Source organism: Crocodylus siamensis, chromosome 1 (genome assembly GCF_052110815.1).
Source record: "Crocodylus siamensis isolate JL-2025a chromosome 1, ASM5211081v1, whole genome shotgun sequence".
NCBI classification, from domain to species: Eukaryota; Metazoa; Chordata; order Crocodylia; family Crocodylidae; genus Crocodylus; species Crocodylus siamensis.
The window spans coordinates 418,615,476-418,641,628 of NC_143395.1; the positions used below are offsets into that span (position 1 = coordinate 418,615,476).

Genomic DNA, 26,153 nt, shown 5'->3' on the forward strand with positions numbered 1-26,153 from the left:
TCTCAAGTCTGAGCACTGCTGCCCTCAACCTCTTACAGGGATAAGGGACTTGACCAAGGCCACACACCAAAGTCGATGGCGGAGCCAGGCAGTGAGCCCTGTCCCCCCAACTGCCCGGGGAAACACCTGTTCTCTAGGAGACTGGGATCAATGCTTCCCTGCCCCTGGCCAGGCTACGCAGAGGCAATGGGACTTCTGAGGATGAGCCCTGGTAGGACCAGGGAGGGAGCAGGGAAGCAGGGAGGGGGCGACCCCCATGCCTTTGTGGCTCTCTGACCCTGCCTATCCCCGCAGTGCCAGATGGAGTGCAAGGACGTGGCGGCGGAGACCCTCTATGACGTGCTGCATGATATTGAGTACCGAAAGAAGTGGGACACCAATGTCATCGAGACCTTCGACATCGGGAAGCTGACAGTCAATGCCGACGTGGGATACTATGCTTGTGAGGAAGAGGAGGAAGGGGAAGGCAGGGCGGTGGTGTGGGGAGAATGGGGGCTCCTGGTGACTGGCAGCAGGTGGCTGCTCCAGGCAGGGGTTGGCAAGGGACTGGGGCAGGTACAGGACTTGGCTGTCATACTGGGCTGTGCGTGCTGCTGGGGCACTGGCCGTGCAGCCTCTCCAGCGCATGGACAGGAACGTAAGAACAAGAACATAAGAAATGCCATTTACTCCATCTAGTCCTCTGAGTCACACAGGGACAGAGATTGGAGGCTGGAAGGAAGACTGATTCCCCCCCCCCCAGCATTGGCGGTCCAGACAGCTCTGATGCAGAAGCCATGCCCTTTATTCCCCTACTGCATAGTGACTGATGCCCCTTTCCTCCAAGCACGTGTTCGGTCCCTTTTTGGACTGCAAGCAAAGGAGGGCAAGAGCAATGGGCCTCATTGCCCTCCATGGAAAGCTTGGATTGGGGTCCTAGAAGGAGGATGTGTTGTGGGAATGGGAGACCCTCTGTTGCAGTGGTGAATAGGGACCCCAGGGAGTGCGTTTGAATGGGGCAGATGGGTGCATTGGGGTGAGCAGAGGTGACGCAGTCTAGCACCATTCTCCCTGGTTGTTGCTGTAAAACCCTGCCTTTCTCCTGCCAGGGAAGTGCCCCAAGCCCCTGAAGAACAGAGACGTCATCACCCTCCGCTCCTGGCTGCCCATGGGCACGGATTATATTATCATGAACTACTCCGTCAAGCACCCGGTGAGTGCCCGGCGCTCCGGGAGGGCAAGGCCTGCGGGTGAGCTGGGGCAAGGGCTTGGATTTACTGAGCCAGGGTTGCTTGGATAGGCGCTGGCTGACTGCCCCAGAGGCCGGGATACTGGGGAGCACGTGGTGGCTGTGGGCACAAGTTCCTGCTAGACTTTGGGACCACAGTTGGGGTCACCCCTCCCTTAAGATCTCATGGGGCTTTTAATGAGAGCCCCAGCTTCCTGCCCCCAATTCTCTGCCTATGTGCAGCTGTGGGGTACATTGGGTTTTGCAGCTTTGGAGAGGGTGATGGAGGGGGGCTCTTTGGTAGCATGAGCCCTGGTCCCCTGAGTCTTGGCTGTCACTGCTGCTTCCTTGGGCGACCAGCCACTGGGCGAGTGCTTGGATCCTCTGGGCTGAAAATACAGCTGAGGGGGATTGGGTAGCGGCTGTCACAAGTATCGCAGTGGGGTGGTCTTCAGTAGGACCATCACTCCAGCTGTGCTCGCTTCTGCAGGGCTGCTGTCTCCACGGCTCCTAGTCACGTAGCTCCCATTTTGCAGCCCTGTAACTCTAGCAAAAAACATTAACTGCGTGGAAATACGAACTGGGGAGAACGCTGGCTCATCACTCTCAAGCACTGGAGGCTGTGGCGGGCCAGTAGGGGCACTTCTGCGTTGAGCTGCCCACCCCTCTGCACCCGACCACCTTCCAGGCTCCAAGTGCCTCCCTAGGGGCGCCTCACGTCTGGCTATCCCCCTTCCTGAAGCACACTCGCTAGCCTGGGGGTAACGTGGCTGCCACCACCCTGAGAAAGGACTGTCTCGGCCCTGTGTCCTCGGGGAAACACAGGCCTAAAGTCCTATGGGTACTCGACCCAGTACAGGCACTTGGGGCTCTTCCCCAAGTCTGGGGGCAAAAAGTACAGTCTCCCTTAGTCCACAGACCTAAGGGGTCTCTTAGGCATAATTTAGACCCACCCCTCAATAAGTCTCCCACACCGGTCACAATGGAGAACTTTATTGATTACAGGGGTAGGGTGAAAATAGGGTACAAGATTGAGTAATATCCTAGAAATCCTAAAGAGCAAACAGTCTGGCTGAGGTAGCCTTTTGATCACACATCTGAGTTACTGCCAGCTAGATATCTACCCAGATCTCGAGTAGCTTACAAGCATCATACCAAGGCTGGTGGAGATCCCCTCTGGAGGCAGGCCGTTTCCAGCTAATGAGTTTTGGGGGAGAGAGCCAGTTTCAGATGGTAAAGCTCCTCTCTAAGTGTGAGTCCCCCGCATGGCTGCTGCCCCCTCCTCCTGGGCAGTCTTAACTTATACAGTGCCCGTGACCTTGTTCACCTGGTCCAATGGAGGCCAGCTCCGGTTGGCTGTTAGCCAACCAATTTGAAGTACATCACTAGTTGCCAGGAAGACTCCAGCCCACCAGGTAGATGTCCCTCCCCCAGGTAGGTGATGCCAGTCCCCTAGGCAGAGGGATCAGGTTTCCCCCCTCCCTCAGGAATGCAGCCAGCTCAGGTTACCTAAAGAGATGGGGTAAGGGTGCGTCTCCTCTGCTGGGCCTGTCCTGATCACATTGTCATGGAGCAGAGATTTAGGGGAGAAACAAAGACGGCTTCTTGCCACACTTCTCCCCCTCCCCCCCTTTAAAAACTTGGACCCCTAGCTTTATAGAGCTATGGATACAAGCATGCTTTGTTTGGAAGTGTCGTCTTTCACACCTAAAGAGAAATTACACAACACAATAACACATATAAAATATAATAGCATGTTCAGGAACTCCCCCACCAGAGCGCTCTCAAGTGGGTCTGAGTCTATCCGACCCCCTACCCAGAGTCCTTTCGTGACAGGGCGTCTGTTTTCACATTCTGGCTTCCCTGGATGTGCTCGACGGTGACGTCGAACTCCTGAAGCTGCCGGGCCCATCGCTGCGGCTTGGCATTGGAGTCTTGCATTGTCTGCAGCCGGTGCAGTGGGGCACGGCCCGGTAGGACGGTGAACGGCTGCCCCCATAGATAGGGCCTCAGCGTGTTCAGTGCCCAGACGATTGCCAGACACTCCTTCTCCATAGACGACAGGTTTCGCTCCCGAGGGATTAACTTCCGGGTGAGGTACACCACGGGGGGCCGCGTCCCTTGGTGCTCTTGTAGGAGTGCGGCTCCTCGTCCCGCGTCGGAGGCGTCCGTGGCGACGTGGAAGGGTTCATCAAAGAGCGGTGCCTTCAGGATCGGGTGTTTGACCAGGGCGGCCTTTAGGGTGTCGAATGCTTCTTGGCACCCCGGCCTCCAGACCACCGGATCAGGGCTGCCCTTCTTGGTCGGCTCACGGAGGGGAGCCGCTGTCGCCCCAAATCCCGGGACAAACCGTCTGTAATATCCGGCCAGGCCAAGGAAGGCTCTGACTTGCTTCTTGGTTTGTGGAGGCAGCCAGTCTTTAATGGCCTCGATCTTGCCCCACTTTTGCCCTTCCGCTGGCATGTCTCGCAGGATCGGCAGAAGTCCGTCACATTCTGGGCAATTTTGTGCCAATAAAAGTTTGCCTGCAGCCGCCGGCGTGTCTGTTCCCTGCCCATGTGACCAGCACACGATGAATCGTGAGCCATGGAGAGCAATTGTTGTCTGTATTTACAAGGTACTATGATCTGGTGATGGGGTTCCCAGGTCTCGGCATGGTTCTTTGGCAACCACAACCAACAGAGAAGTCCTTTATCCCAGACCTCGTGCTCCCTCTTCTCTGGGGTGAACTTGGTCTCTTGCTCCTGAGCCATCTGCCGGAGGTCTTCCAAGCTGGGGTCCCCCAGAACCTCCTGCTTGAACTCCTCTCGCCCGGCTAAGCCATCAGCAGAGAGTTCGGGGGCTCCTGCAGGGAGTGCGCCTTCCCCCCCAGGGACTTCCTTGGACTCCTCCCTGAGAGGCTTGCCTCCCTCTGCCACTGATGGACTAGACACCTCCCTGGGACTGTCACTTAACCCACCCTCAGGGTTGCTAGTTCCTTCAGGGACTGGTGTGTGTTCACCCTCCGCTGGGGCCTCTCCCAGGGCAGCCAATGATGCAGCTGTCTCTTGGGGAGTTTCTAACCCTCCCCCTCTAGCCTTTCTGCTCTGCAGATGTGTCACTGTGTTAGTGCAGTAGGGGTCTAGCTCTAGGGCCTGGTCCACCTCCCGGTGCAGGAGTTCTAGATCGATGATATCCCGTCCCACCAGGATGGGGACCGGAGCCCCTTCCAGCACACCCAGGTCTATGCACATTGCACAGCCTCTCCGCTCGATGGGTGACCGGGTTACCTGTATCTCAAATGGCAGAGACCCCACCCCTTGAATGGTAAGGGTCCTCCCTGGGATTATATTTGCAGGTGAAACTAGGTTGGCATCGATTAATGTCACGCTGGACCCCGTGTCCAGTTCCCCAATAAGGGTTCTCCCATTGACCGTTATCTTGGTCCGGTGGGGGCCATCACCTCCCCTGGGTTTGTGATCCTGTAGCAACAGGCACGCCCCTCGGAGGGGCTCGGGTCTCCCCCCTCACTGCGTACAGCCGTTGCATGTCTGACGGGCTTGGGTTTGGTGCTTAACTTTGGGCAGTTGGGCTTGATGTGGCCCGGCTCCCCGCAGTTATAGCACCCCCTCTTTTCCCAGTTGGGAGGTTTGGTCGAATCAGGGGCCTCCTTACACTTGGTCTGGGATGGCCCCTTTTCCCCTTTTGGACCTGGCCCTCCCCCCTCTTTGGACCCCTTTCTGTTCCTTCTCAGAGTAGGGAGGCCTCTTGTCTGACCCCTCACGATTAAGCAACAGCTGATCCGCAATTTCAGCGGCCTCAGGGCTGGTTTTGGGGCCCCTGTCCTTGACTAGGGTTTTAATCTCCCTCGGCCAGCGGTAATAAAATTGGTCCAGCGCTGTGAGATGGAGCAGCTTCTCTCTAGTGTCAGCCTTGGCTCTGCTCCGTCTGCCCATTTAAGGGGCGTGTCCCACACCAGGGCCACAAAATCAGTCATTGACTTCTTGGGTTGCGGGCGGATATGCCAGAATTTTTTTCTGGAAATAATCCGGTCCTAACTTGAACCTTGAAGACACGGCCTGTTTAAAGGCATCATAGTCATCAGCTGCATCCGAGGGCAGGCTGTTCAGGACCGTCGCCTTCTACCAGAGCAGCCATGTGCATCGTGAGCTCCTCCTCAGGCACCTTCCACCATCGGGCTGGCCTTTCGACGATGCTGAGGAACACGTCAGGATCGTCTCTGGGTTGGTAGCGAGAGAAGGCTGGGGAGTTCGCTTTGGGGTGTCCCCCCAGGTGCTTGTAGGGGGCCTGCATCTCCCCTGTTGGGCTGCAGACGGAGTACCTCTACTTCGTGCTTGCGCTTGGCCTCTGCCTCTTGGGCCTCCGCCTCACGCTTGAGCCTTGCCTCTTGGCGCTGGTGTTCCCTCTTTCTCTCTGCCTCTTCACACTGGACCTCCCACTCCATCCTTTTTGCCTCCAGCTCCATCTTTTTCAACTGTAGCTCATACTTGAGCTTGCTCTGTCGCTCCTCAGCTTCTAGCTGCATTTGCAACCTCCAAGTGCTCCTCCATAAGGGGTGATCCCTCGGAGGGCTGTGGACTTGGCGTGCGGGGATGTGATCCTGGGGAGGACTCAGGAGTTGGCGTGCGTGAAGGGGGCTCTGTGGCTGAGTCATTGTTGCACAGGAATTTAATCAGCTCCTCCTTCTTCAGCCCTTTCTTCACTTGAAGGCCTGTCCCTTCCTCTAGTTCTTTTAGTTCGGGCACGGTCATTTGGACATACTCGTCCGCCCTCCTGGCTATCTACACTATCCAGTCAACCTGATGCCAGATTAGAAATTGTTTGCTCAAGGGATTTCAGTGACTCTATTCCTCTTCCCAAATTATGCCTGTAAAACCAGCAGGGTATTCAGATCCCATGGCTCCCACCACGAGTGGCGGGCCAGTAGGGGGCGCTCCTGCGTTGAGCTGCCCACCCCCCTGCGCCCGACCCCCTTCCTGGCTCCGAGTGTCTCCCTAGGGGTGTCTCGCGTCCAGCTGACCCCCTTCCTGGAGCACCCTCGCTAGCCTGGGGGTAATGTAAGCTGCCACCACCCCGAGAAGGGACTGTCTCGGCCCTGTGTCCTCGGGGAAACACAGGCCTAATAGTCCTACGGGTACTCGACCCGGTACAGGCACTTGGGGTACTTCCCCAAGTCGGGGGCCAAAAAGGAAAATATCCCTTAGTCTGCAGACCTAAGGGGCCTCGTAGGCATAATTTAGACCCACCCCTCAATAAGTCTCCCACACCGGTCACAAAGGAGAACTGTATTGATTACAGGGGTAGGGTGAAAGTAGGGTACAAGATCAAGAATATCATAGAAATCCCATAGAGCAAACAGTGTGGCTGAGGTAGCCTTTGGGTCACACATCTGAGTTACTGCCAGCTAGATCTCTACCCAGATCTCGAGTCGCTTACTCACAAGCATCCTCCCGAGGCTGGTGGAGATCCCCTCTGGAGGCAGGCCGTTCCTCGCTCATGAGTTATGGGCGAGAGAGCCAGTTTCAGATGGTAAAGCTCCTCTCTAACGCATGGCTGCTGCCTCCTCCTCCTGGGCAGTCTTAACTTATATAGCCTCTGTGACCTCATTCACCTGGGCCAGTGGAGGCCAGCTCCGGTTGGCTGTCGGCCAACCAATTTGAAATACATCACTAGTTGCCGGGCAGACTCCAGCCCACCAGGTAGATGCCCCTCCCCCAGGTAGGTGATGCCAGTCCCCTAGGCAGAGGGAGCCGGTTTGCCCCCTCCCTCAGGACTGCAGCCAGCTCAGGTTACCTAACGGGCTAGGGTAAGAGTGCGTCTCCTCTGCTGGGCCCGTCCTGATCACACTGTGACAGGGCAGAGATTTTGGCGAGAAACAAAGGTGGCTTCCTGCCACAGGCATTGTCCAGATGCTCAAGAAGGCTTGATTTTGTTAGGTACATCAGGAAGAGAGACGTATGTTTGACTGTAATGTACTCCAGGACCAACGAAGCAACATCTTTAGCTTGTTTTTGTGTAGTTTGTTATGTTTTTACACCTAATATATGAAATAGCAAATGAGTGCACGTTCCAATCCAGGTTGTTGGTTTTTTTTTTTTTCCCCCCCCCTTCAATCTTAAATTGAATAATTTAGCTTTAGGTCCGTACTTATTTGTTAAGCTTCTTGTGACTGGAGAAAATGCGTGTTGTGTTTAATGGGGTCGTGCCCCCTGCTTTGCTAGATCCTAGATCCGCCCACGTGACAAAGAGGAGCTCAGCTGATACCTGCTTTTCCCTGTCTCAAGTGGTCCCCGTTCGTGACCCCGCTGCCCTGGGGATCCCCCCCTGCTCTGGGAGCAACGTGCCAATGTAATGTCGCTGCCTTGAATTCTGGCTCTGGGCCACCTGGGTGCCCAGCAGATAGGGCGCGAGCCACTCGCTGGTCCTGCCCAGACCAGGGCACAGGTTCAGCCCGGGTCTGTCTGCTTTACCTTCCGTGCAGAAATACCCTCCGAGGAAAGACATGGTGAGAGCCGTCTCCATCCTGACGGGTTACTGGATCCAGGGCAAAGGAGCCACCAACTGTGCCCTCACCTACCTGGCCCAGGTGGACCCCAAAGGTACGGATGCAGCTGGGAGGCAGTGCAGGAAGGCAGAGGCTGCTCAGCCACCTCTTTCCCATGCCCGGTCATATTGAGCGGCATTAGCACATCCTATCATCCCGCTAGGCCGGACCCTAGATGCCTTCATCCACCCACCCCAGCCTGAGTTGCTGGTTCTCCTCTTTCCCTAATGTGGGGGAGATCCCCAGCTCCTGCCAGCCTCTTCCATCCTCACTCCTGACCCTTTCTCTGCCATCGCCTGCCCCCACCTGAGTCTCCCGAGCCAAACTTGCCAAGGGCACAACCCGCCGGGAGAGAAGCGGTGCAGGAGGCTACACAAGGCTTCATGCACCCAGTGCATGGGGAAAGGCCCAGGGATTCACGCAGAGAGCTTAAAAGCCCAATCTTGCCAGCTTACAGCCTGCAGACACAAATCCCAGCTGTCTGGAGAATGACTGCACATGCCAGAGACGCTGCTGCGGCCATATCCTCAGGCCTCTTTATAGTTTCATAGTTGGTAGGGTTGGAAGGGACCTCAGTGCTTCAAAAGCTGCCATGGAACCAGACCCAGCAGCAATTTTTATTGGCAAATTCACTCAAGCCAGGCCTCTCAGGGGACCAGAACGGCTCCAGGATTTTGGGTATGCTTCAGCCAAGAGGCCCGGGTTAAATAGAAAGGGCAGGGAGAAAGGGAAAACCTTGAAAGGATGCATTTGTGGGGACCCCGCACTGTGTCTGGGGTAGAACAAAATGGGTTTTGTGACTCTTCTGCACTTCTTCAGGGCTCACTGGAGCCTGGATTCCCCCCCCCCCCCCCCCCCCCCCCCCCGCTTTCTCCCTCGCTGCTTGTCTGCGTGATGCCCCCCCTTGGCCTGGTTCACCGCTGTGCCTCATGCCCTTGTCTCTGTTGCTCAGGTTCCTTGCCCAAGTGGGTGGTGAACAAGTCGTCGCAGTTCCTGGCTCCGAAGGTGAGTGTCCGGAGTCAGTTGGACACGCCTGACTTCCCTTCTGCGCGCTCTCCTTCTCCTCCCAGAGGTCCTGGCGTGCTCGGCCCCCGGGTCCATCGTGCCCATTATCCCGTCTCGTGCCTTGGCAGAGAGTGAGTGCCTAGAGGGAGAGTGAACAGGGCACGTTCACCCCGCTCCTCTCCCATGGCTCCTTGCAGCCGACTCGGAGGCTGGAGACCACATTTCCAAGGACCTTTCCTCCACGGCCCTGGGGGAAGCCACCAGCGTCCTGTGGCAGGGAGCTCCACGAGTTCAGAGCACGAACGTCCCATCGTCTTTGCTGTTGGTTGGTGGCTTTTGCTTTCCATCAGCCCAAAAGCTCTTTCACCACCCACCCTGGGCCCTGAAACAGCAGCCAGAGACGCCTGCTGCTGACTCCCTGCTTTAATTAAACCCTTGCCTCATCATCCTTGATCAGGTGGGGAATCTCCCTGACCCTTTTGGTAGCCCCTCTTCGTCTCTGTGTGGGACATGGGGAGCTGTAGGGGCTCTGAGCTGGGGCAGGCATCGCCTCCACCCTCCCACCAGTCTCCCGCTGTTTCCCAGCCGCAGGTCTGAACCCCTTTCTCCTCTGCTCCCCCCGCTTGCAGGCCATGAAGAAGATGTACAAAGCCTGCTTGAAATACCCCGACTGGAAGCAGAAACACAACCCGCACTTCAAGCCCTGGCTGTTCCCCGAGCAGAGCACGCTGCCCGCCGTGGCGCTCTCCGAGCTCTCCATCCAGCATGCCGACTCCCTGGAGCACATCGACGAGAGCGCGCTCTCCGAGACCAAAGACGACCGGGGTGAAGCCAGCGACGAAGACAGCGTGAATTAGGCTGCGCTGCCCCCCCTCGCTTGCGCGTGCCCCCCGCCCGTCCCCCACCCAACTGGGTTTATTTTGTCTGTGTATCCCATGCAGTTCGTGTCTCTCTCTTTCTCTCACACCGTGCACGCTCCCGCGTGCTCACGCACTGCCGGCCGATGCACTTGGGCGCCATTGGCCACGTTTTGTCTCGTCAGCTGGTGACCATCCTTCCCCTTGATGGGTTCTCCTCAGCCCGAGCCCGGCTTGTCCCTGGGGGGTACCTGGGGGATGGCGCTGCCTTGTGCATCCCTGTGGCCTGAAGCGAGACCCAGGTATGTTCACGGGGTCTTGCAGGGGCACGACCCGCCTTGACCCTCTCCATGCACCAGCAGAGCCCCCTTAGAGCCAGGCATGGATGGGGGAGAGAGGGCAGGGGGCACGATCCCCGGAGGGTGGGAGGATGTGGACTAGGACCCCCCCATTGGGGGCAAACTCCAAGTGACCTTCAGATGGATTCGGACCGCCGCAGCCTGCTGGGGGATCCGCCGCGGGGCGGGGTAGGGATGGAGCCCCCACCCGGGCCGAGAAATCCCCACCTCCCCTTCCCGCTTGGCCGGAGCGGGACAGGTGGTCCCAGACGGCCGCGCGCTCCCCGTGTTGTGGTCTGCGGTTTCCTCTGCTCTCGTGTAAACACTTAGAAACTGCCTTTTCCGACTGGGACTGGCCCGGGTCGGGCCCCGGTTCCCCGGGGTGTGTGGGGAAGGCGGGGTGGGCGGCTCTTATGTTTGAGGCCTTGACTCTGGGTTTGGAAGCCTGCTCATCCATGGCGGGGCAGGGGAGGAGATTTTGTACCTCCAGCCGGAGGAGCGGATTTAGGAATTAAACGAGTAAATTGGGCGAAGGCTGTGGCTCAGCGTCTCCTTCCCGCCCCATCGGCCCTGCACGGGGTGGCCGGCCCTACCAAGGAGGTGGGGGCATGGTTGGTTGTGTCCTGAATACAGAGCTAATGCAGGCTGCGCCCTGCTCTTCCGCCCAAGGCCCCGCTGTGAGCTCGGTGGAGCGTGAGGCAGGAGGCGTGAGCCGCCAAGGCCAAGGTCTGTGTCTGGTCAGCTGGAAGGGATGCTGTCGGAGAGGAGAGCTCCTGGGAGTGCACCTGGGAGGCTTCAGGCAGGACCCAGGAGCAAGTGCTGGGCTCTGACTGTGCAGCCTCCGGTCCAGGGGATGGTCACCTGGATCCCCGTGGCCTGGGACTACACCTCCTCCACTGCGCAGGCGGTGAAGCCAGTGTTGCTCTCGCTGGAGTGGGTCAGGCTCTCCTGATAGCTTGCGCCTAATTTTGAGCTCTTGGTGGGCTACAAAGCTACTAGGATTGCTCCTGGGAGGCAGGCTTGTAGGAGAATGGGGCGGGCTAGGCTGCCCTTTGCAGAGGCACAGAGGGGTTGGACACCCTGGATGCACGAGTGGCTTCGGGCTGGCCTTAGCCTCAGCTTCTCTATTAGACTTTGCCTGTTCCCAGGGGCTTGGGGGTGTAGATCCTCAGTTCACTGCCTTCCCTTCCCCAGGGTTCAACCTGGTTCCTGCCCAGGTTCTGGCCTTACCAGTCCCCTGCTGCAAACACCCACCTCTTCTGCCTTATGAGGCCCGCGACCCTGCGCCGGGGTACAGGAGCAAATCCCAGCTTACCTGGTCTCTTCCGGATGGGGATCTGTCTCCATGGGCTCCCCGGTTTCTTAGGGCTGCCATGAACATTACACCCAATTGCAGAAGCAGGCCCCTCATCCAAGGACCCCGACCCTGTTTTACCGTATTTCCTGGAGGAACATGCACAAGGAAAAGAAACCAGCCCCCCCAAAAATTAGCGTGCGTGTCTTAAGCAGGGAGGCTGTTTTTTAATTCGCTGGAATAGAAGCATGGAGACGCTGTGCTGCAGTATGGCTTCTCGGGCAGGAAGCAGGGGTGGGGGTAGAGTCCACCATTAACCCTTTCCCCCCCTACGTTCCACTTCCCAAAAACAAGGAGTGCGTGGCATGTGGCACCATAGGATAGTATCATTTTCTCGAGGGACTGGATCGGTAGCTCTCCCTACAGTGGGTCTGTAAACTGGCAGCCAGGTCTGGGGCACAGAGAGGCAATGAAAGCATAGTGAGGGGTGGCAGTCTTTGCAAGCTTAGTAGGGTCTTCCCCGTGATACCTACCTCCCCGGCTGTGATGCGCTCTCCCTGCGTTATGCGTCATGTTCCTCCTGGAGGTTTGCATTTGACCCCGGGCTGGCAGCCCACGCCTCTTGCCCAGATGCCATGCACCCAGAGCTGGCCCTGGGACCCCGTGCAGAATCAGGACCCAGGGATCGGCCCAGAAATACCACAAGCCCATCTGCTTTGCTTCAGAGAGGACCAGGGTAGAGTCCCCCAATCCCCGACACCTTGGGTGCAGGTGCCAGTGCCAGTGCCAGTGAGATCTGGGGAGCCCAGGGTCGGGCACCAGACAGACCAATACGTCCAAGGGAATTAGATCCCAGGGATGTTATCACCTGGGCACTACAGGGCATTGAGGGTGGAGGTTATCCTGGTGCTAGTTCCCCCCCACCTCGGCCCAGTGCTCCAGGGTTCATAGTTTCATGGTTCCTAGGGTCGGAAGGGACCTGAGCAGATCATCTCGTCCGACCCCCTGCCCTGGCAGGAAAGAGTACTGGGCTCAAACGACCCCAGCAAGGTGTTCATCCAGCCTCCTCTTAAACACCCCCAGGGTAGGAACCAGCACCACTTCTCTTGGAAGTTGGGTCCAGATCCAGATCCTAGCCGCCCTGACCGTGAAGTCGCGCCTCCTGATGTCTAGTCTGAATCCACCCTCTGCCAGCTTGTGACCGTTATTCCTGGTCACTCCTGGAGGTGCTCGGGGGAACAGGGACTCCCCCAATGCCTGCTGATCCCCCCGACTAGTTTGTAACAGGCCACTAGATCCCCCCTCGGCCTTCTCTTGTGGAGGCTGAGCAGGTTCAGGTCCCATCGCCTCTCCTCGTAGGGCCTGCCCTGCTGCCCCCGACCATGCAAGTGGCCTCCTCCGGACCCTCTCCATGCTGGCCACATCCCTCCTGAAGTGCGGTGCCCAGAACTGGACACAGTCCTCCGCACAGAGGGGGAGGATCACCTCCCTGGACCTGCTCGAGATGTATCTGTGGATGCATGCCAAGGTGCGGTCGGCCTTCCTGACCGTGTCCCCACACTGCCGGCCCGTGTTCAACTTGGCATCAGTGATGACTCCAAGATCCTTTTCTGCCTCTGCCCTGACAAGAAGGGAGTTCCCAGCCTGTAGGTATGGTGCTGGTTGTTCCTCCCGAGGTGCAGCACCTTGCACTTGTAGGTGTTGAATCCCATCCTGTTCTCATCCACCCAGCCCTCTAACCTGGCTAGATCCGACTGCAGCCTATTCCTCCCGTCTAGCGTGCCCACATCCCCCCACATCTTAGTGTCATCAGCAAATTTGAACAGGTGCTTTTTACCCCTCGTCCAAGTCACTGATGAGGACGGGCCCGAGGACTGAGCCCGAGGACTGAGCCCTGGGGGACCCCACTGCCCACGTCCTTCCAGGTCGAACACGACCCGTCCACCACCGCTCTCTGGGTGCGGCCCTCCCGCCCGTTGGCGACACATCTGACTGTGGGTGTCGACACCACAGCCCCCAGTTTCTTAATGAGAACGGGGTGAGAGACAGTGTCGAAGGCCTTCCGGAAGTCCAGGAAGACGACGTCCACTGCTGCCCTGCATCTAAGGATTTGGTGACCTGGTCGTAGCAGGCCGCCGGGTTGGTCTGACAGGACCTGCCACTGATGAACCCGTGCTGGTTGCCCCTAAGCATGAAATCCCCCACTGGCCCCTCCTGGATGTGTGCCAGCATAATTTTCTCAAACAGCTTGCCTAGGATCGAGGTAAGGCTAACTGGCCTGTAGTTTCCTGGGTCCTCTTTCCTGCCCTTTTTGAAGATGGGGACCACGTTGGCCCTCTTCCAGTCCTCTGGCACCTCCCCAGAGCACCACGAGTGCTCGTACAGCCACGCCAGGGGTCCCGCAATGACCTCAGGCAATTCCTTAAGGACTCTAGGGTGGAGATCGTCTGGGCCAGCTGACTTAAACATGTCCAGCCCCTCCAGAAGCCCCCTAACTAGTTCCACGCTAACCCGTGGCCCAGGTGTGCCTCCCCCGGGTCCAGCAGGGAGGTGGCTGTTCTGGTCCCTACTTAGGAAGACAGAGACAAAGAAATCATTAAACATGTTAGCTTAACATGTTTAGGTTCGGGCTCCCCATCCACCCGCTCATCCCATTCACCTCCTCAGCAGCCAGCCTGGACCCCGAGCCACGTTCCTTGGCCAGGCCCTACCGCACCCAGTTTCCCTCCCTGTCCAGGCTTCTCCGTCTCCATATCCAGACCAAGGCTTTTCCAATGGGACTGCTGAACTGGAGGACAAAGATGTCTCCACTCACCTCTTATGTTGGCGGGACACTGCACCCTGCAGTGTCTGTCCGGAAATTGGTCTGTTCACCAAGCCCCACCAGGTCCAAGCCGGCCATGGGGACGTTGAGAAGTTGCATTGGCCACCAGAGGGTGCCAGAAAGCCTCACTAGCCTGTAACAATGAAAAATTAATTGGTGCTGCAGCTGGTTTTTAATTAGGGAGGCTGTCTGGCTGGGTCCTGAACTAAGTGAATATAGGGAGGAGGTGGACTGAGGTCTTCCCTCCATCCGCTCCCTGTTTACACAGCTTTTGGGTGACGGGGCAGAATGAGTTGGCGGGTCTCAGCCACCGGATGTGTATCCCAGAGCCAGCATCGTGGTGGCTACAAGTGCCACCCCCATTGGCAGTACTGTGAGAGAGCTTGGGTCCTCCAGGGCCAGTGTGTGGGGAAGCTGGACCTGCTTGCTGTATGGCCGTGATTCTTGCACTCATGCAACACAGAGACACACATATACCACCCGATGTGTGCCCAACCCTCTGCTGCCCTGACATGCTTGTAACCCCACCGGGTGCAGAAAGCGGTGTGAAGGGTGAGCACACCGGACCCTCTGTCCCCTTCTCTCCAGGGGTCAAATGCAGGAGGAGCAGGAAATGTTCAGGCGAAGTCCCTGCCCCTCCATAATGTGAGGCGCTTCTCTCTCGAGGTAAAACTGGGGCAACCTGTTCAAGACTCTCATTAGGCCACACCGAGGTGTCAGGGCGGCTGCTTGTCCAGGCATTAAAATGCACTGTATGTGGTTCACACAGGACGGGGAAAGAGATGGAGACTGTACCTCTCGTGCGGGTGCGTGGGTAGCTCTTCCAAGAGACCCCTGCTCTGGGGGCCTGTTAGGAGACTGGGGGGAGCTGGAGGTGGGGTTCACAGGCCTGGGGCTCTGGGGAGCTAAGATCTGGTACTGGCTCAGCTGGACATCCCCGGGCATGTCACCTAAATTCTCTGTGCCTCAGTTTTCCCATCTGTACAATGGGGCTAATGAGACTTGCCTACCTTTTCATGGGAATGAGCAGTGAGGTGGTATTATAATTCTAATTATTATTATAATTAGAATTGCCCACAATGCTCTGGTGTGGCGCATGTGGACAGGCTGGGCTCGGAGTAAACACACGGCGCTACTTAAAGGAACTGGATCATTTCCAGGCCCGGTGAGGGCGTCTGCTCATGTGTTGAGGCCTGTGGCAGCGGTACAGCCTGCACCCTCTGTCTGTACAGTGCCAGGCCCTGCCAAGACCAGTACCGCCAACCCCATCAGCTAGACAGGGAGAGCTGGGAAATCCCGAGGAACAGATAATAACATTTGGTGCGTTGAGGCCTGTGGTTTGGAGCCATTAGGGTGCACTCAGCCCTGCTTTCTCTTGCAGCCTGGTGTGCTAGAAGTGTACTTAAAGAAGCAAAAGCAGGGACGGTTTCATAAGCACATGAATCCAGGAGCTGGGGCTTTAGCAGACCTGTCAGCCCGGTGGGGGGCTCCCCCGCACCTCGAAGGCTTCGATTAAAATAGTCCATACTGCAGCCCGCAAAGGGAAAGAAGGTAATCAGCCCTTACCGCCCGTCACAGGAAAATCCCCTCTCGGTGCCAGACGAGAAACCAGCAGGAAACCGGGGTGCAGGGGGGCAGGGAGGGAGAAGTGAAACCTCTGCCCTTCACACTGCCGGGGCTGTCGCTGGGTTTCCACGAGCTTCCCCATCTCCAGTGGGTCTCTATTAAAGCAGAGCCCAGTCACCCGTGCGGACAGGAATCCCCCAGACCCCAGCTGCAGACCCTAACCCTAACCCCAACCCCAACCCTCCAGCCAAGACCCTGGGGGGTTTCTCAGCCCCACCCAAACCCCTCCAGCCTGCATGGGGCCAACGTGGCAGTGGCTCTCACCCCTTTTTGTAACCCTTGACCATCAATGGCCAGTCCTGACCCAGTAGAAAACACACCGGTATTTTGGCTCCAAGTAAAGACTACAAGTTAATGCAGCTCCGCCGCCTTTATTGCCGAGACAGAAATCGATGCCAACCTGAAAATGTTCACAGCAATACCAACTACGTTACTCCTGAAGTGACAGTCACGTTTGTCCGCCGCGGTTGGCCATCCTTTCATAAACTTTTGCATTGCGAGCCACGGGTTGAGAAATGCTGGATGGTAACCCCCCCGCGCGAAGCCAGGGCATTCCCAAGGTCAATGCCTCTCGTCTCGCACAGAGACTGGGGGTGAGCGGGGAGCCCACCGCAGGCAATAAATCCCAGTGGGAGAGGGGGGCCCAGTCCGAGCATGGAGAAAACGAAGGAGGAAGTGTGGCAGGGGCCACAGAGGGGGAGGAAGGCAATGGGGAGTTCGGGGGGAGGCAGGGAGGGCAGCTGTGGGGGAGAGGAAGGGGTACCCGTGCTGCAGCTCCCCGCGTGCGTGTGCACATGCCGCGGTTCTTCGTCCAATTCTGGGAAGGCCTTTCCCTCCGCCCGCCCCTCCTCTCCGGTGCCCTGCAAGAGCCTCCCTCCCTGAGGAGGCAGAGGGAGGAGGCGGCAGGCGGAGGCAGAGCCAGGTCAGTCCCTTCTTTCAGCGCCTAACCCTGTTCCCCCCCAAACCTTCCCCAGGCCCCAGCCCTTGCAAGGGGCTTCAGGGAGGAGGGAGGCTGGGAAGAGGGAGAGGAGCCAACTTCTGGTTTCCCTGGGAGACACAGGGGCAGGGAGAGGGTTTTGCAAAGGCAGCACTTGTTTTTTGGAGCAGGCTGGTCTCTGCAGCTGCCTGGATCCCCTCTTTACCAGCCCCCTTCTGCCTCGGACCCCTTCCCCTCCAGCTTTCCCTGCCCCCTGCTCTTTTCTTCTTCCTTTTGGTTAAAAACTTTTCTTTGCGAGCAGTCCCCGGTCTCCAAATGAAAGCCTAGTAAACAGCAGCCATGCATGGCTGCCTCGACCAGTAGTGTGATTTTAACCCTGGGAGGCGGCATTTTTCACTCCCGCCCCCCTCCCCCCCCCCGTTTCTCATCTTTCCAAGAACAGGTTTCTTTGCTGCTTTTCATTTGTCTGCAAAGCAGCTTTTTCACCGCGCTCGCGGGCAGAGGGTGTTTGCTCAGTGGGTTTGGAAATGGGACGCGCTGCGTAAAGGTGGCGGGGCGACTTGCGAGCTGCCGAGTTGCTGGAGCCCGGCCAGAGGCAGGGATGGAGTGGCTCCAGGTGACCTCAGCAGGAGGCATCCAGCCCAGAATACGGCCCTGCAGTGTTGTTAGCTCAGTTTGCTTTTTCAACCCCCCCACACCGAGAAGAGACAGACTTTGCATTTAGGGCACAGGCGGGGAGCGCCCCGCTCTCTCTCCTGCGGCAGGGAGTACCGCCGTCAGGGGCTGTGTCAGGCCCATCTTCCATCAGCAATGCACGGGCCGGGAAGTTGAAGATAGCAAATGGGGGGAGGAAAGGTGTCTTTAAACCTTTGCTAAACCTGCTTTTTCTCCTGGACTTTGCAGTCTGCACAGCCCTAAATCAAAGCAGAGCCCCAGGGACACGGGCACCCCTAGGAGCTGATGGCAGACCTGGGGTGGGCTGGGGCTGGGTCCCGTTTGCAGAACTTCTTTTCCTGGGAGAGGTTTGGGGAAATGCATCCGATGCGGATCCGCCCCCCTCATGTGCTTTTGGCCCAGAGAGATCTAATCTCATGCAGTAACGTTGCCTCATCGGGTCATTGTCCGCCTGGCGGGCCTTTGCCAGCCTTGTGCTGGGGCACAACAGCGATGGAGGGGCTGTGACAGTCAAAATGAATCAGACATTTGGTTCGCAGCCTGATAGAGGATGTGACATGATTGTTCATCCAGGCAGGACAGGGCCAGAGAAGGGGTCCGGGCCTGGTATGGAGCCCCAGGGTGGCTGTGCTGGCTCTTTGCAGTTGCCCAGAGAATTGCTTCAGGTTCATGCTCCACGCCGCTCCCCCTCCATCTTGAGCTCTGGGCACCTTAACTGCAATTAAAAATAGAATCCAATTAAGTGCAAACTGGCAGCTCCTCCACCCCTGTGAGTCAGCGATAGCTAAATCAAACCCAGCGCTGTCACCCCATCCCTGCTCCCCCGAAGGCTGGGTGCAAAAACCACGTGGCATCAAATCCAAGCTGCTCCACAGCCCCTGGAGGGTAGGGGTACAAAGCTGGGAGCCCCTTAAAGGCTGTAAGGATTTTGCAAATGCCAGGGGGCCTTTTGTTTATACAGCTCTGGGGGACTGGAGGTGCCAGGGTTTGTCGCTGGAAGCAGCTGTGTGTGGGCAGCTTTGCAGATAGCGTGGGTGCAGGGAGAGGCCCAGGTGAGTGGTTCATCCCAGCTGATCCTTGGGCATTTGGAGCTAGTGATCGTGCTCCTGCCCGAGAGATGTTGCAATGTGTTTGTCAGGCATCTCCCTTCTGCATCACTCCTGGCTCTTGGGGCATTTGCTTACTGGAGGTTGGTAGATACAATCATGTTGTGTTGCTTACCATCCGGTGGTGGCCAGGGTAGGTTTGGCCTTCCCTTTCCCGGATGGTCTGGTTTTTCGTCCTGGCGATGCCGGCTGCTGGGATTCTTCACCCAACCCTGGGGAAACCTCGGCTGCTCAACATGGGGGAAGGGAAAGAGAGCTAGAAAACGATTTTGCAGCCCTGGTATGGGCTCCAAGTGGGGTGTCGAGACCCTTAAATATGTATTCCCCTGTGGCATGTGGAAATCATGGTGGCCTGGACTGTCACAAGAGTTTCGTATTCATTCGTCATGTGTACAAGCGCCCCAATATGCTGCTCACTTGGGAAGCTCTGGCCTGACTTAAGTAGCACAGAGTCAGAGGAGGGGCACTCTGAAGTGCTCCGGGTTAGGACACAAGGCAGGCGAGGGGAAAGAGACTTAACGGTGGGGGTCTGCTACAGACCTCCCAACCATGGGGAAGAGCTAGACAGGAATTCTTAGGTCAGCTCACAGAGGTCGTTAGGTCAAAGGATGTGGTAGGCACGGGGGACCTGAACTTTCCAGACATCTGCTGGGAAGAGCAGTCAGCCAGGTCTGACCGCTCACGTAGGGCCCTAGCCCAAATGCAGGACCTTCATCTACCCCAGGAGGTGCACAGCCCCACCGGGGAGACACCTTGTTGGATCTGGTGCTGACCACGGGTGCTGACCTGGTGTGGGGGCTGCGGGCGCTCGACCCCCTGGGCGACAGCGATCATCGCCTGCTGGGATTCACCATCCAGCGCAAGGTGGCAAAGGCCTGCAGTAAGGCAGCAGCCCTACATTTCAGGAGGGCAGACTTCACCGAGCTAAGGAGGATAGTCGGGGAAGCGCTGAGGTCCCGGAGGGGAGGGGAGCCGGGTGTCCAAGGAGAGTGGTTGCTGCTTAAGGAGACGATCCTCCAAGCCCAAAGGGAGGTAATCCCAGCACGGATCAAAGGGGGCAGGAGGGCGCACAAGCCCCCACGGCTCACCAGAAGCATCCGGGAAGGTCTTCTAGATAAAAGGGGGGTGCACACCCGATGGCAGGGAGGGGCCGTCCCCAGGGAGGGCTACACTGCGGTTGCTCGGGGTGCAGGGGGGGGGGAGTCAGGGAGGCCAAGGCGGGGATGGGACTGGGGCTAGCTTCCCAGATTAAGGACAACAAGAAGTCCTTTTCTAAATACATGGGGGGCAAAAAGAAGGTACCGGGTAATGTGAGGCCCCTGCAGGACACGCTAGGAAACCTGGTCATCACACCAGACAACAAAGCCAACATATTTAATGACTTCTTTGCCTCCATTTTCCTAAGTGGGGACCGGAACAGTCACCCCCCACACCGGCCCCCCTGCGGCCCCGGGGAGGCGCACCCAGGCCCAGGGTCAGGGCGGATCTCGTCAGGGAGCGTCTGGAGGGACGGGACGTGTTCAAGTCAGCGGGTCCGGACAATCTCCACCCCCGAGTGCTGAGGGAATCAGCTGAGGTCGTTGGGGGACCCCTGGCCTGGCTGTACGAGCACTCGTGGGGCTCTGGTGTGGGGCCAGAGGACTGGAAGAGGCCAGTGTGGTTCCCATCTTCAAAAACAGGAGGAAGGAGGACCCGGGAAATTATAGGCCAGTTAGTCTTACCTCAATCCTGAGCAAGCTTTTTGAGAGAGTTATCCTGGTGCATGTCCACGAGGGGCAAGCTGGGGAGATCATGCTTAGGGGCAACCAACAGGGGTTCATCAGGGGCAGGCCCTGTCAGACCAACCCGGCGGCCTTCTACGACCAGGTCACCAAACCCTCAGACGCAGGGGGAGCAGTGGACATCGTCTTCCTGGACTGTCGGCAGGCCTTCGACACTGTCTCTCACCCCGTTCTCGTTAAGGAACTGGGGGCTGTGGTGTCGACCCCCACGCAGTCAGATGTGTCGCCAATGGGCTGGGGGCCGCACCCAGAGAGCGGTGGTGGTCGGGTCATGTTCGACCTGGAGGGACGTGGGCAGTGGGGTCCCCCAGGGCTCGGTCCTCGGGCCCGCACTGTTCAACATCTTCATCAGCGACTTGAACGAGGGGGTAAAAAGCACCTGTTCAAATCTGGAGACAACACTAAGATGTGGGGGGACGTGGGCACACTAGAAGGGAGGAATAGGCTGCAATCGGACCTAGACAGGTTACAGGGGTGGGCGGATGAGAACAGGATGGGATTCATTACTGACAAGTGCAAGGTGCTGCACCTGGGGAGGAAGAGCCAGCACCATACCTACAGGCTGGGGACTCGAGGTATGAAAAGGATCTTGGAGTCATCATTGATGCCAAGATGAACATGGGCCGGCAGTGTGGGGACGCGGTCAGGAAGGCCAACCGCACCTTGTCATGCATCCACAGATGCATCTTGAGCAGGTCCAAGGAGGTGATCCTCCTCTACGCGGCACTGGTCAGGCCGCAGCTGGAGTACTGTGTCCAGTTTATAAGTTTATCAAGGGTGACCACCAGGATCTGGGGGAACGTTTGTTCACCAGAGCGCCCCAAGGGATGACGAGGTCGAATGGTCACAAACTCCTGCAAGACCGTTTCAGGCTGGACATAAGGAAGAATTTCTTTCCTGTCCGAGCCCCCAAGGTCTGGAACAGCCTGCCAGCGGAGGTGGTTCAAGCACCTACATTGAACACCTTCAAGAGTAAATTGGATGCTTATCTTGCTGGGATCCTCTGACCCCAGCTGACTTCCTGCCCTTTGGGCAGGGGGCTGGACTCGATGATCTCCTGAGGTCCCTTCCAGCCCTAATGTCTATGAAATCTATGAAATCTATGAAATCAGTTCTGGGCACCGCACTTCAAGAGGGAGGCCACTCGCATGGTCAGGGGCAGCAGGGCAGGCCCTACGAGGAGAGGCGATGGGACCTGAACCTGCTCAGCCTCCACAAGAGAAGGCTGAGGGGGGATCTTGTGGGCTTTTATAAACTAGTCAGGGGGGACCAGCAGACACTGGGGGAGTCCCTGTTCCCCCGAGCACCGCCAGGAGTGACCAGCAATAACAGTCACAAGCTGGCAGAGGGGAGATTTAGGCTAGATGTCACGAGGCGCGACTTCACTGTCAGGGCAGTTAGGATCTGGAACCAACTTCCAAGCGAAGTGGTGTTGGCCCCTACCCTGGGGGTCTTTAAGACAAGGCTAGACAATCTCCTTGCCGGGGTCGTTTGACCCCAGTACTCCTTTCTGCCATGGCAGGGGGTTGGACTGGATGATCTGCTCAGGTCCCCTCTGACCCAACCAGCTATGAAACTATAAAACTGTGATGGGCTAGCTGGCGGTGACCTGGCCCGGGGGTTTGGAAAGGGCAAAAGATGATTGGAGGACTTGGGTTTCCTTTTCCGCACCAATCGGGTCCTGGAGACTCACTCCCCCCGTGTCCCAATTGGCCCCTTGGGTCACCTGGAGAGGGATAAAAGGGGCAGCGTGGGCTGACTCGGGGGAGAGACCAGCAAGGGACAGCAAGGAAGGAGCTTCACAGAGCTGGCAAGAGCTGAGCCAGCGGGGCGGGAGCAGTGCCCCAGAAGAGCCTGAAAGAGCAGGACCTGCAGGCAGCAGTGGGACCCTCAGCAGCGCGGCGCGCGGCTGGCAGGAGAGGCCCCCACTGGGCTCCAGGACCCCCTGGGAGAGGCTGCAGCCAGCAGGAGAGGCTCCCCCACTCCAGCAAGGATCTGAGCAGTGACCTGAGGGGTTCCCAGCTCTGCTTCCAGCTTCTCCCATCAGTGGTCAGGTAGCTTGACGTAAGGCTGGGTTCTGGGAAGGTCAAGACCCCTAGCAGACTGGGACAGTGCCACTGGTGGTGGCTATGTGGCAGTGTGCTTGCCTACCAACTGGGTGATTTGGGTTTAAGGCCCAGCTGAGGTGACTTGGGGTGAGTGTGATAACAAGTAGCAAGCCTTCCTGCAGCTGAAAGGGGCCTTTGTTTTCTCCCCCTCCAGGTACCAAGTCCCTATATTTCCTTGTCATTTGACATTTTGCATTTTGTGCCTTTTTATATTTCACCAACCCGTATTGTTTGTTCTGCTGTTTGCGTTTTCTATTTTCTTAACCCTGTTTTTTGTCAGTGATTGCAAGTGTCTAACCTTTGTTGAATCCTGCCCCTTGGGGCACTGTAGTGTCCACTGTGCCCTCTGATTTATGCCTGTTATGTTCCCAGTATTAAAAGGTATATGGTTAAGTCCCCATTGATGGTCTGGCTCTGCTCTATAGAGGGAGGAGACTCCCTACACCTCCCACAGCGCTTGTGCAGCTACTTTGATTCCTTCAGCTGGAGAGGGGGCACCTCTTGGAGTCCTGCCTGGGTTACATTTTGGGGGCCCGTCCGGGATTCCCGCATAGCAGGTGCTAGAATAGTATTCAAGCGCTGTGTACCCCTGCAGAGAGAGAGCCAGCAGGAGACGTGTTCAATGCCGACCAGTCTGCTGTACCCTCCGTGAGTGAGGGGACTGTGCGGGGGGAGCGGGGCGAGCTGCTGGTACTGAAGCTACCCCTGAACGGGTGAGGGTTTTCCAGCAGCTTCTGCGGGAGGTGACCCGTTCTTCCAGTGACCAGGCAGCCTATAAGAGACTCCCGAGTTTCTTGGGAACCCTGCCAGTCCCTGCAGGGGAGGAAGGATTTGACTCTTGGCTCTCCCATGTTCAAGAGTCTTTACTGACTTGGCAAATACCTGATGAGGATAAGCGACGCCGTCTGCTGGAGGTCCTGAGGGAGCCTGCCTTTGGGGCTGTGAGGACTGCCAAACTCCAGAGCCCTGCTATCACCACCCAGCAATGCGTGCAGGTCCTTCAGGATGCTTTTGGCCAACCCACAGGGAGTGGGGGCGCGTACTACGAATTGCTGGGGACTTTCCAGCGCAAGGGCAAGACTCTTTCAGCGTATGTCCTTCGCTAAGAGCCCGTGCTACAACGCCTGGCGACCCAAGGAGCACTTAGTGTCACTGACGCCGATCAGATACGGCTCCGGCAAATTCGTATTGGGGCACGGTATAGCTCGGGCTTACTCCAGAACCTCAACTTAGCGGGGAGCAGGAGCAGCCCCCTGACTTCAGTCGCCTCCTCTGAGAGATTCGTAAAGAGGAAGAGCTATCCCAACTCCGAGAGACTATGTGGGTCGCAGAGGATGTTTTCCCCTGGAGAGGACGCATGGGTCGGGTGCTAATGGTGGCTCCCCATGAGGACACCTTGTTGGGAGTGGAGGAGGAGCCTGTGGCTCCAGCACTAGCAGCTGCCGTGTCCAGACCCCCCCCAGGGGTCAACCCTTACCCCATCCTCGTGCTTCGGGAGGACCTCGGCCCCATACCTGCTCCAGGGCCCCGGGGGTCTGCTATAGATGTGGGGAGCCAGGGCACGTGGCTCGGGAGTGCACCCAGCCTGAGAACCCTGAATTGGTATTTGAAAGGTTAAAAGGGTGCTGGGCAGCGGGAAACGGGGAAGGGGCTCCGCTCCGGACCCAGACAGACTCCTGATCATTACCCTCAGTAAATTCACTGCCAAAGGGGCTAGTGGGACCCCGTGCAGAGGTCCCCATGCTGGTGAATGGTCGCCCGTGCCAGGCCATTCTAGACAGCGGGTCCCAGGTCACCATCCTATCTGAATCCTTCTATGAGGAACATCTGAGACACCGGCCTTTGCTTCCCCTTACAGGGTTGGGACTTTGTGGCTTAAGCCAGGAACAGTATCCTTACAGGGGTTATGTGAACACGAGGCTAAAATTCCCTGCTGAAACAGCTGGGGTGGAGGAAGTGTCAACCATCGCTCTAGTGTGCCCTGATCCAGGGTGGATAAAAGGGGCCACTCTCATTGTAGGGACCAGCTCCAGCCTTTTCCAGGTTCTTGCTCACTACTGTAAACAGGCTGGCCCAGATTACCAACAGTGGTTAACGATACGTGCCTTGTGCTCAAAGGCGTATGACCGATGGGAGCATAGAGAGATGGGTCACCCTGAGGCTGGAGGGACCCTGCACTTCTCTGGAGAAAAGCCCCAGCGAGTCCCTGCACAGGGCCAATGGGCTTTGCCTACTGTATAAGGTTGGATTGAGAGGCATGGATAGAATAAGCTGCTGGTGGTGGAGACCCCCACCGGGAGACAGAGACCCGGTCCGTGATGGCGTGATCGAGACAAAAGGGCTCAACTAAGACCCGGTTACAGTGATAGTGGTGAACCCAAACTTGAAAGATATTGTGGTCCACCCGGGACAGAAGGTGGGCTCGATAAGGGATGCTGAAGTGGTGAGCCCTGAGCAGGAGGGAAACCCCTCTCCAACTGACCCTTCGAGGTTCTTTTTTGGGAACTCTCCAGTGCCTGAAGCCTGTAAAGCTCAGCTCAGGGACAAACTCGGGGCTCAAGCCCGTGTTTTCTCCCTGCATGGCTGGGATGTGGGGGAGGCTAAGGGGGTGGAGCATCACATTCGTCTGAGCAACCCACGACCCTTTCGCGAAAGGTCTCGGCGCATTTCCCTCCCTGGGATGGGGGAAGTAAGACGTCATCTGCAGGAGCTCGTGGACCAGCGCACCGCCACAGAATCGAAGAGCCCGTATGCCTCTCCCATTGTGATTGTGCAGAAGAAGAACGGCCAACTCCGTATGTGTACTGATTACTGGACTTTGAGCGCCTGGACCAGCGCTGATCAATACACTGTCCCGCGGGGGAAGGAGGCTTTGGACTGTTTAGTAGGGAGCAAACGGTTTTCAGTACTAGACCTCCGCAGCGGCTACTACCAGATACCTCTGCGGGAAGAGGACAAAGAGAAGACTGCTTTTATTTGCCCCTTGGGATTCGATCAGTTTGAACGAATGCCCCAAGGGATATCGGGGGCTCCTGGCACCTTCCAGCGACTAATGGAGAAGGCGGTTGGGGATATGCACATGACCCAAGTAGTGGTTTATTTAGATGATAATATTGTTTTTGGAAAGATGCTGGAGGAACACGAAGGACGGCTACCCCGGGTACTCGATCGGCTGGGAACTGCTGGACTTAAGTTGGCCATTGATAAATGTAAGTCCTGCCAGGCCTCTGGGAAGTACGTAGGACATATCGTATCACAGGAAGGGGTCAGCACTGATCCGGAGAAAGTAAGTGCTGTGACCACCTGACCTCGACCCAAGAACTTGAGGGAATTGAAAAGGTTCCTGGGATTTGTGGGTTTCTATCAGCGATTCGTTAAAGACTGTGCTACAATAACCAGACCTTTAAACGCCCTAACTTACGGACACCAGGTGGGAAGGTCGCCCTGCAAGAAGGGGCAAAACAATGGTTTAAATGGGCTTCCTGTGACACGAAGCCCCACAGAGCCTTTTGGTCCCCAGTGGGACTCACGGTGTGAAGATGCTTTCCAGGAGGTGATCCAGCGGTTGACTCAGACACCTGTGCTGGCATATGCTGACCCCAACCGCCCTTTTATTTTGCACGCAGATGCTAGCCTGTCAGGACTGGGGGCTGAACTGTACCAGGAACATGAGGGACACCGGCGACCAGTGGCTTTTGCCAGCAGGGCATTGTCACCCAGCGAGACGCGCTACCCAGTACATAAGCTTGAATTCCTGGCCCCCAAGTGGGCCGCCACTGAGAAATTCCTGGACTATCTGTATGGGACTACCGCTGGGTGTGGACAGACAATAATCCTCTTACCTATGTGCT

General features: G+C 57.3%; 2 protein-coding genes across 6 annotated transcripts in view; both read left to right on the top strand.

Moving 5' to 3' along the window:
• The window catches only part of STARD10 (StAR related lipid transfer domain containing 10), a 29,245-nt gene extending 18,765 nt beyond the window's left edge, over positions 1-10,480 (top strand). Inside the window, exons 2-6 of the mRNA XM_090030875.1 lie at positions 295-442; positions 1,089-1,192; positions 7,689-7,806; positions 8,704-8,756; positions 9,386-10,480. Of these exons, the coding sequence (XP_089887001.1) occupies positions 295-442; positions 1,089-1,192; positions 7,689-7,806; positions 8,704-8,756; positions 9,386-9,613 (651 nt within the window). The 3' untranslated portion in view covers positions 9,614-10,480. The remainder of the gene's footprint in view (positions 1-294; positions 443-1,088; positions 1,193-7,688; positions 7,807-8,703; positions 8,757-9,385) is intronic.
• Positions 10,481-16,547: 6,067 nt separating this feature from the next.
• ARAP1 (ArfGAP with RhoGAP domain, ankyrin repeat and PH domain 1) overlaps positions 16,548-26,153 on the top strand; it is a 113,068-nt gene continuing 103,462 nt past the window's right edge. For 3 of the 5 annotated variants that reach the window (XM_090030876.1, XM_090030877.1, XM_090030878.1), the window contains exon 1: positions 16,550-16,617. The gene's annotated coding sequence lies outside the window, so the exon portion shown is untranslated. Of the gene's footprint in view, positions 16,618-26,153 lie in introns of all 5 variants that reach the window. The other 2 variants (XR_016439674.1, XR_016439676.1) reach the window with 1 other exon arrangement.